Raw genomic sequence first — 10,859 nt, forward strand, 5'->3', positions numbered from 1 at the left:
TTAAATTTAAGTGCTAGTTTTGTAGTGAATAAACCTACTACTCCTCTCCCGGAGGCCTGCGTGCCGTGCCGGACAGGGTAGGTAGAAAGGGGGGAGGGGGGGGGGGGCAGTTCAAACTTAAAAGGTTATTCTGAATCTGAATCTGAAGTAGCCCTAAGGTTCCGCGCAGCTCAGATGAAGCCTTTTTTTACCTGTAAACATACGTAGAAAATGTTAGGAATATGTATCTTCATCTCGCCCTTCTTAAGAGTGAAGAAATCATAGAGATAGTAATTCTATTTCTCATGACATGAGGGCGCCGACGCCACGGTGGCTTACACGGCCTTTGTCGGCCATCCTGGTGCATTTACCAGATTCATCTCTCGAAAACATAATACCCACTAAATAGAGGCAGGGAACCAGTAGTGGACGGGACTAGGCGGGGACCAAGAGCGGGAACCCAGGAGTAGAAGGTAGCCATCTTACATTGTAGTACATCGGAAGCGCTGCCCGCGCATCTGGGGACAGCCCTGGTCTTATCACACTGGCTCAAGTCGACTAGATAAAAATGACAGCGACTAAATGGAGGAAATGAAAGTCCGATAAAAGGAAGCGAGGCAAATGTTTAATCTCATTTTAAGAAAGCGAAAAAATAATATAAGCCTGGAGCAAAGTAAATAGGTCGAAATGTTTACAAATTCGAAAAATCAACACTGTATATTTCCGGTAAGAACCGAGACTTCAAAGCGTCGTGACTTCAAAACCACATGACAAAGGCTATAGAAGCACAGGTTATACGCATGTAACAAAATTCTGCGACAAGTACTGATAAGATATGGAAGCACTTCGGAAAATTTGTGGGGTTTTACGAAAAATGGGCTACAGACACTTTCATTTTGTTCATGTTAGAATATTTTCGTCCTTCTTACAAGGTATATATAACTGTTGTGCTTCTAAATCTTTTTGCGCGTTGTTCGTTACCTTGTATAACCACTCTCGTGTGTCGATGGGTTAGCGGCAAAACATACTTTTTTTTTCTGGCCAGCTTGACCAAGCAGCATGTGAGCCCATTAAACAATTTTTTTCATTTCGCAAACTTGCCCTAAAGCCATAATTTGGGTTCTCTGTATACTATATAAAATTATATAACTTATTTTCGTGAAGGAACTGGAGAAGGCTTCTGCTTTTCTTGCCGGTCAGCCAATTGGCATAATCCTCCTGGATGGGCAGCAATGTTAGTTCTGATGGTTGACTTCTAATAAACATCAGCTGAATGTCAGCGGTTGTTTATCCTACTTTTAGGTACCTTTTTCCCATTCCTTAGTTCTTTTGTTAGAATAATATCTTGCCTACTTGCCGAACAAACAATGCTTTGAACGCGCTGACGTTAAATCTTAAGTACGCTCGCTCATTGTCGCACCCAGAGGCGTATTTCGTAACATTTTATTCACGCTTCAATCTTATAATGTTTTATGTAAGGAAAATGAGAAATGATTTACCACTACGCACTGGCACCTTTGCCTTTGTGTTTATCTCATTTTGGCTCCTGGTTTATTATTCGTTGTATACCCTGTACACCCTAAATACCCTGTAGCTCGTCGCCTGTATACGCTGTGAATCACCTAAAGGAGCCCTTTAGGTTCCCTTCGATGAACAGCCTACAGTTTCCCTGCACGATTGCGTTGCGTGCATCTAGCGAGCTATCATCTCCGCCTGCAAGACAAATTTCTAGCGCGTGCAGTTATAAGTACCAGTGTTGCACTATTCAGTTCGTACCTGTGTCGAAGTGTACTGTCGGAGACAAAAGTCTCCAGCACGCGTCAACGGGAACCGAAGCTCATAGCTCTGCGATTAGCTGCTGGCTGGAGACCACACTTGTCTAGGTGAAAATCGCACTCGCGTGCTGTGATTTGAGCTAATGATAGGAGGGGATCGCTAAAAAAACATGACAGCTATAAGCCAAAATTACTTGTCCTGGATCCCGGAGAATTTTGTCCACGATAGGACGTCCTGCTCGACGCAATCATAAAATAGGTTGTTTCAGGTAAGAAAAAAAAAACACTCCATTAGCACACGACTAATTGCTACCAGGAGAACAACAGAAAATAATAGATAAAATTAAAGTGCTAATCCCGCTGGGCGCATTTCACCGCTCCGAACGAGGCGAACCCTTTTACGGCCCTCCTCGCGGGCCGGACACGTAACGTCAATTAGAGGCGGTTTAATCAAAGCAGCGCAGCCGCGTGCGACTGATTGGCGTCGTTGCAGGAGGGTGGTCTGGGAGCTCTCCTCACCCTCTCCCCCCCCTCCTCTAAGCAGCCTTGCAGAAGGCTTCGAAGCGAGCGAGCGCATTTAGTCTAGGCGATAGAGCATGCAGCGTCCTCTTCTATTTGCTCACTGGGCACCGGGATTTGGCCGGTAATGAAATGCGCGCTCACGTATTGCCGACTGGTCATCGGCAACGCCAGAGGGCCTTGCCTACGCATACCAGCGTGCAGTGCCCGCAGTGGCAGCGGGTTCTGCGGGCCGTTGTTCTCGAGTGAGCGCTTGTCTGGCCCTGTGATGAGAAATGACTGGGCGCACCTTGGCTTTGGTTTTGTTGCGTTCCTGACTTATTTGAGATTGCACCCCTTGTTCTACTTTCAATCGCCTATAGGCAGATCGTCAATGTGCCGTCCTGAACCATTCTGAACGAGACCGGTTGTCAGTATGATGTCGAGAGCAGTTGTTCTGTGCTCGGATATTTTATATGGTGCATTATGCTCATCATTACATCGATGTAGATTTTCTTTCGAGTGTGTCATGATTCAGGCTGGAAAAATCGCGGCTTAACTTTTTCAACAACCATTTTTGGTTTCCGTTGAAAACAGATGTTTTTTCTTCGCCTAAATAGTGTATTTAGACCTGAAGACGGCTAACGTGTTCTTTGTCCAGTGCTATGTGCCAGCGGGCAACTTTTACAGGCATGTACAAATTTATCACAAAATGTCACTGTGATTAGAAATAGCATCAAAATGCCAGGCGGTGGAAAAAAATTACCGTATTTTCTGAACTATATTCCGGGTAGTAGTTTAAAAGGTGATATTTCCGGGTGGTTCGTACATCTAATTTCTCAAAGGTATTTTTTGCCGTAGCCAAAGAAACCTGACGTGCCTGCCGAAGTAAAAAAAACGGTAGATGACTGCCTCTGCGAAATCTCGCTTTGCTAAATCACACAACAAAATCAGCTGCGATCTGCAAGCAAATACTGCTGCCGACACTTGAAGTGGCTGCTTTCCAGTGCTTGGATTTGTGAGCACATGCACAAACTCTAAATGATTAACGCCAGGGGCGTTGCAGGGCTCCCTGAAGAACAGTGGCGATGGAAACATCGGTCGTATTCTCGTCACTTATAGACCAGAATACGATACTCTCGCACCGGGACTGGCTCACGCGCACTCTCAAATCCAGGCAACAGGCGCCATCTTCCGCCGGGCTGCCAAAACTCTACTAAGTGCCTTTGCGCGATGCACAACATGCGAGCTTTGTAACCCTTCAGAGTGCTTAAACATGCCCTTGCCGTCCGTCTGGAAGTAGAGGAAGTCATCTGGGCCCCAATGTGTTTCTACGCATGCATGAACAGCCAGACGAAAAGAAGCAGCCGGCTTCTGGAGTGCTGTGTGCGATGTGCGCGAAGTGTGCCGAGAGCTCTGCCACTGCACTGTGTTAAGCTTGCATCGTTTCCCATCGGGCGTTAAAAATGCAGAGCTGTATCAGATATGGATTGCTCCTGTCCGTAGAACGAAATACGAGCCAAGTGCGAAAGCACGAGTAAGTACTTTCTTAAACGGTCGACCTAACTGCATGGCCATCACAATACGTTTAGCATTCAGTCGCTCTGCCGTATCCACCCTGTGGATATTGATGGCGCCGCAGTGGTGCCCGTGCAGCCTGAAACTACACAGCGTTGATTTTCTATGTTTACACGTTAGTTTCATCGATTAATGTGTCACGCTGAAATTGCGCGCTCGCTTGCAGTATGACCGATAGAATCCAATGAATTTGCTAGTCGGGCGACCCTCCATGAGCCCATTTTGCTCGTTGGAATGGGCTCGCATTTGCAGCTCCATTGCTCAAGTGCTACTATGTGCTATCGCATGCACGGTGCTCTTGCATTCAGTTTCGCCATGGATGAGAGCGCTATTGACAGTGTGCCTGAAACGCCTGCGAGGCGCTTCAAGCGTCTAACTAGGCGTAGCCAAGTGTAATGAAGCTTTCGCTCTGTTTTAACTAGCTTCAGAAAAGTTAAACCATTGCCATTTTTTTCTTGATTGGGGTTTAAATTTCGCAGAGCGGCAAACGAGGCATTCTTAGGCAACCTCTGGGAAGCGAAACTCCGATTTTTCCAAGAAATGCGACACTGAAACGAACGATATGATTAGGGCTTTATTGTTGTACGAGAAATAAAGTCGAGCTGGCAGCCTCTTGCGGTCCGATTAGGGGGTAGCATTTTAAGCATTTGTGAAGCAGTCGGCGCTCCCTTCTCAGGAGTAGGAGGAGGAATAAACTTGATTCCTTATTTTTTCGGAGGCACATTGAGGGGGATGTGGACCTGCACTCCCACCTCTCCCTGGGGACGGTCCCTGTACCAATTGCCGCGATACTGGCCGAAGCCCTGGGAGGCCTCGCCGTAGGCGGTGAGCCTCTTGCCGTCCTCCGAGCGGGCAATGTCGTATTCTCCGCGGACTCCGAGGTTCACGTGGCCGTCATTTGCAGAACCAAACCCGCGGAATCGGTACTGCAACGAAGGAGGGGAAATGATTGTAGCATAGAAAACTGCGTCCTTTGGCTTTCAAAGTGCGCTTGCTTGAGCAAAAGCGGAGAAACATCATTTTAAAGGACCACCGTGTAACATAAAAGAAAGAACGTGAACAAGCTTGCGAACGGCCAAAATATAATAATAATAATAATTGTTTTTGGGGGAAAGGAAATGGCGCAGTATCAGTCTCATATATCGTTGGACACCTGAATCGCGCCGTAAGGGAAGGGATAAAGGAGGGAGTGAAAGAAGAAAGTAATAATAATAACAATATTAATTGTTTTTTGGGGGAAGGAAATGGCGCAGTATCTGTCTCATATATCGTTGGACACCTGAACCGCGCCGTAAGGGAAGGAATGAAGGAGGGAGGGAAAGGAGAAAGGAAGAAAGAGGTGCCGTAGTGGAGGGCTCCGGAATAATTTCGACCACCTGGGGATCTTTAACGTGCACTGACATCGCACAGCACACGGGCGCCTTAGCGTTTTGCCTCCATATAAACGCAGCCGCCGCGGACGGGTTCGAACCCGGGAACTCCGGATCAGCAGTCGAGCGCCCTAACCACTGAGCCACCGCGGCGGGGCAAGTAATAGGCGCCGTAGTGGAGGGCTCCGGAATAATTTCGACCACCTGGGGATCTTTAACGTGCACTGACATCGCACAGCACACGGGCGCCTTAGCGTTTTTCCTCCATAAAAACGCAGCCGCCGCGAAATATAAAATCACAGAACGCTGATTGCTTCAACGCGCGTCTGTGAACGTTGTCGTATTTGCGAACTTGAGACCCTGGTTCTCAAGGTGAATTTGTTCCCTTCAAATCTGCCGAAGAACACGTGCACAGGTAAGCAATCTGTTTTTTTTTTCAGGAGAGTTGATGGTTAATGCAATGAGAGTGTTAGACCTGGGGGTAAACCGCGAATGTTCTGCATTTTTGTCCGTTCTTACTTTCTCAACGTTCAGGAGGAGCTGTACCAACAATCTGTATTCACACAAGCTCAAAAACAGGATTGTCGAAAACACTTACCCGTGGAGGCTCTGGCGTTATAGAGATGCTTGGAGGCCTTGGGGGGCTTCGAGGGTCCGTCTATTAAACAGAAAACGTTCTTGTTAAGTACATCTTAATACGGCTCCTATCACCAGCGGTACCTATTTGTACATGAAAAAGATGTTTTCTAAGAGTATTCAGATTAGATTACCCTCTAAATATTACTGAACTAATTTATGTTTGTTTTTGGAGTTTCCGCGTCAATCTTGTTTAACGCCCGCTTTCATAAAGAAACCTGGCCTCCCTTTGATCCCATTTCTTATATCAACTGTCTTAGGCCCTGACATGACTGCAGAGAGACAACTCGAGAAATGTAGCGAGAAGGATTACGTTAACGCGTGCACGATTTCCTTTTTTGTCATTCAACAATGAATCGAAGGAGTTTTATATAGCTTATACGTATGTACAGCATGTTATGATGAAGATAACTCTCCTAGGGCGAAAACTCATCACCAAAATGGCACGAAAAGATGGCTCACCTCTCCAATGACAGTGACGACACCTTGAATAAAAAACGGTGAAGGAAATGTATTAGTCGACAGCCTGTTGATGTTTTGCAGGTTGCTAGTCATACGTTCAGATGCATGCGTCAACACAGAAGCAACAATGAACTATTATTCGCAACTTCAATAAAATGTGAACATAACAAGCAGCGAGAAATGCAGTAACAAGATAGCCTTGGTGAACACGTACAGTAGTGAGCAATATCATAGGGAACAGAGTTTAAGCACTCATTCATTCATTGCTCCGTAATTGCGTGTCGCAAGAACAGTTTTATCTCTGTTGGAGCCCTCCACTACGGCACCTATTCCTTTCTTCTTTCACTCCCTCCTTTATTCCTTTCCTTACGGCGCGGTTCAGGTGTCCAACGATATATGAGACAGATACTGCGCCATTTCCTTTCCCCAAAAAAACAATTATTATTACTCTGTTTGCAAAGTAGTTTTCCTCCTATCGTATAATATCCAAAAGTATTTCGTAAATTTCGGTAAAGAAAAAGCATGAAATTTGCAGTTTTGTGCAAAACATTTATTCCCTTTCGTATTGCTCACGACTGTACACATAATTAAAAACTACAGTGTACCGCCTACTGAAGCCTCATCGTTTGTGGCAGCCAACCATTTCCTATTCTGCTTTGGACCCCACGTGCATAGCTCACTGCATTACGGCATTACCACCAGCATTTTCACTGGTTTCTTTTCTTCCTTTTTTCCTTGACTTTTCCACTTGATGGAGCAGTACGGCAGAATTGTGCGCCACCACTCTACCCATCCCTAACGCATATAATTTCTTTTTGACTCAAGCAGTTTGTCGCTTTGTCAGCGCTGCCGTCACCTACTCGCATTGGCACGTGCAGGTCGCGAAAATAGAAAAACAATCACAGTTTTAACGCCGTCGGACCGAGTATGACGTGCGAAAGCAATCGATTTTGAATTCCCTTGACTATTGCCTAAACATTGCCTTAGATTGTCCTCTGAGACAATTTCTTTTAAACTTTCGTACCGCCTGACCTTCCCCTGTAGCCACGCCGTATCCAAGTCATTTCATCTCAAAGGTCAAAAGTCGAGGCTTCAGAGACGCATCGTTTTTTTTAGGGTTGCTAGTGAAGTAGTGCTTTTCCACTAAAAAGTATAAAGCTTCCGTTTCTTGTCGAGCTAGCCTGAGTGAAAAGTTCTTTGGTGGCTCTGTATGCCTTATATCCGCCGTGTGAGGCTCCATTTCCTAGGGAACTGCGACACTTCGCGAATGGCGCAACGTCGCCTCGTGTGGTCTCCTTGCTTCTCTTTCTATTGGCTGGTTTTGGGGAAAGGAAATGGCGCATTATCTGTCTCACATATCGGCGGACACCTGAACCGCACCGTAAGGGAAGGGATGAAGGAGGGACTAGGAGAAGAAAGGAAGAAAGAGGTTCCGTAGAGGAGGGCACCGGGATAATTTCGACCGCCTGGGGACCTTTAATGTGCACTGACATCGCACAGCACACGGGCGCCTTAGCGTTTCGCCTCCATCGAAACGCAGCCGCCACGGTCAGGTTCGAACCCGGCAACTCCGGATCAGTAGCCGATCGTTGTAACCACTGAGCCACCGCGGCGGGTATATTTCTATTCGGTTCCATTCCGTTCTAGCCTTTCTTTGAGCTTCGTGTCGTTGGAAGTTTTTGGGGCGTCTAAAGAGGAAAATGAGAAGCACTCTGGGGGGCGGAGTGTTACGGGCCGGAGACTTAGTCTGCTCAAAGGCAGCATTATCAGCCAAAGAGTAGCATCTTTCATGGTCGCGTATTGCCAGTTAACTGTGCTGCAGGCGTCTCGCCGGCCCGAAAATGAGCTCGCAGCAGAAATAATCACCTAGAAGCGCCACTTCAGCTGGCTCTGCAGATATGATAGCAGACAGTGCGCGGAACAGCAATTCACACTAAAATAGCTGCTTCCTGCGGCCGCTACGGGGTCTTTTATGCGGCTGCTGCTTTCGAGTGGACGCACGGAGAAAAAGCCGCGCGCGCTGAGACAATAATTACGGATTGCTCGAGAAGGTTGCGACATCGCACGTTGAAGTGAAATGATAATGATTGAAACTCGAGTTCAATTTTGACTATGAGATCGTAGCATGACTGAAATGTCATTATGGCACATAAGGGTGTAAATTAATTTTTAATTTTCCTAAAAAGAAAAAAAAATTATTTGGGAAGCGAGGATACCTTCGAGGGTATTTTTGTCGGCGGACGCCCTACGTCCTGAAACCAAGGTAAGGTCTATTTACAGCCAACGCCGAAAAAGTAGCGCCGAACGACAAAGAACCCGCGGCGGTGGCTCAATGGTTAGAGCGCTCGACTACTGATCCGGAGTTCCCGGGTTCGAACCCGACCGCGGCGGCTGCGTTTTTATGGAGGAAAAACGCTAAGGCGCCCGTGTGCTGTGCGATCTCAGCGCACGCTAAAGATCCCCAGGTGGTCTAAATTATTCCGGAGCCCTCCACTACGGCACCTCTTCCTTTCTTCTTTCACTCCCTCCTTTCCCCCTTCCCTTACGGCGCGGTTCAGGTGTCCAACGATATATGAGACAGATACTGCGCCATTTACTTTCCCCCAAAATCAATTATATAATTATAACGACAAAGAAATTGTAAGCAACGTGTACACCATGTGAAACAATTTGTACCATCGTGAAAAATTCACAATTCACCAAAAACTTTACTGCGCATCGCGGCAGATGAATAACCTCCGTCTGTGTAACTTCAGGCCAAGTGACCTCACGTGAAAGATATACGAAAATAGCGCGGAACAACTGCACGCCATCCAGCAGGTGGTCGAAATTATTCCGGAGCCCTCCACTACGGCACATCTTTCTTCCTTTCTTCTTTTACTCTCTCCTTTATATCCCATTTCTTACGGCGCGGTTCAGGTGTTCGCCGATATGTGAGAGAGATACTGCGCCATTTCCTTGCCCCAAAAAGTAATAATCATTTTATTTCACTTTTATTTCAAGTGTACTGACATTGAACAGCACACGGGCGCCTTAGCGTTTCGGCTCCATAAAAACACAGCCGCCGCGGTCGGGTTCGAAGCCGGGAACTCCGGATCAGTAGCAGGGCGCCCTAACCATTGAGCCACCGCGTCTTTTTCCCTCATCCAACTCCGGCCTTTTATCTTTCGTACAGAGTGGTCGGCGTAATCCTCGTAAAGGATGGCCGCAACTGCCCAGCTGAAGACAAGACCTTTGATCTAAAAATTAGTAAGCGGACTGATGACATAAAAACTACTCTCGCTTTAAACAGACTTTGTGCGATGAAAAAGAACAAGAAAGATAATGCATGTGTCGCCATCATCTGCCGATTCCGTAAGTATATTGGAGCTCGCTGACATAGTTTTTTGTTCGCGGATACCGGAGGCTAGACTACATAGCTATTCACTTCCAAACTGTGATCACAGAGGCCTTCTCACGACACCAATTTGAATCGAATGGCGGGAAAAGATTTAAATCCAAAATCTCGCCAATAAAATTTATTTTTTATTTTTTTTCTGTTGGACTAATACAAACATAGCGAGAAAGAGCAAGTAAATAGATTATTATCAATGACATTATTCAGATCGAGTTATTCACAGCATTTTTAACTAAGCAGCGTCTTCCTCACTTTGTTTTTGATTGAGCTGCTTCACGGCTGGTCACAACAACGATGATCTAGACTGCATGTGCGCTTTACAAAGCTATCAGTCGTCGATTGCGGGCAAAAGAAGTAATGATGAAGGAAAGGATAAGTGGAGAAAGTGACAAAAGCCAACGGCTGTCTGAGTTTACTATTCGCTATAGGGCAAAAGAACATGTGAAGTGGGCAACTGACTGTCTTGAAGAACTTAGAATTGCCATTTACGAGAGCGAAAGCGAGTGCACTATAATGGCCAGATAATTCTCCCGTGCTACAAACGCAATCTGCTACTCTGAATAAGACAGATACTGCGCCATTTCCTTTCCCCCCAAAACCAATTATTATTATTATACTCTGTATAACGCGAACAACCGTTGGTTCGGCTTTAATCACGAACAAAGAGCTACGAGTTGCTCTTTCACATAACTCTGACTGCTTGACAAAAACAAACCAAATTCTCGTTGTCACAAAATCGCGACACCCAAATTCTTCAAATTTCGGCCACGCTAAGAACTTGTGTAACTGAGTTTTTCAGCGTGAGTGCATTAGTTTGCATAACGTGGCATTGTGATTTCTCATTGAATTGCTGATAATTTGCTCTTCAAAGGTTAAGAACGGCACTCCCTGCCAAGGGTACTTTAGAAGAAATACTGCACGCGAAGCGTATCTTAGAAGAAATACTGTATGCCAAACGTACCTTAGAAGAAATACTGTATGTCATGCGTACCTTGGAATAAATTGGGTACGTGAAAAAAAAAACGACACTCACCAACAAGAAGCAGAACCAGAGAAACGCACACGCGGATCATTTCTGCAGCGCTTGTCGAGCACGTATGCTGGAGACGGGCTGACTTGAGCAGTGACAGTCGCGTGCTGCGGTGGCGTATTTATGCGCCGTCC

At 46.2% G+C, this 10,859-nt stretch overlaps 1 protein-coding gene across 1 annotated transcript; it reads right to left on the reverse strand.

Moving 5' to 3' along the window:
* Positions 1-4,395: 4,395 nt before the first annotated feature.
* LOC144121312 (uncharacterized) lies at positions 4,396-10,859 on the reverse strand. The gene is made up of 4 exons (XM_077654466.1): positions 10,729-10,859; positions 6,299-6,321; positions 5,799-5,858; positions 4,396-4,756 (listed from the first exon to the last, which is right to left on the reverse strand). The coding sequence occupies exons 1-4, from the start codon at positions 10,766-10,768 to the stop codon at positions 4,535-4,537; spliced, it is 345 nt and encodes a 114-aa protein (XP_077510592.1). The 5' UTR covers positions 10,769-10,859; the 3' UTR covers positions 4,396-4,534.

The sequence above is a fragment of the Amblyomma americanum genome, chromosome 2 (genome assembly GCF_052857255.1).
Source record: "Amblyomma americanum isolate KBUSLIRL-KWMA chromosome 2, ASM5285725v1, whole genome shotgun sequence".
Classification (NCBI taxonomy): Eukaryota; Metazoa; Arthropoda; class Arachnida; order Ixodida; family Ixodidae; genus Amblyomma; species Amblyomma americanum.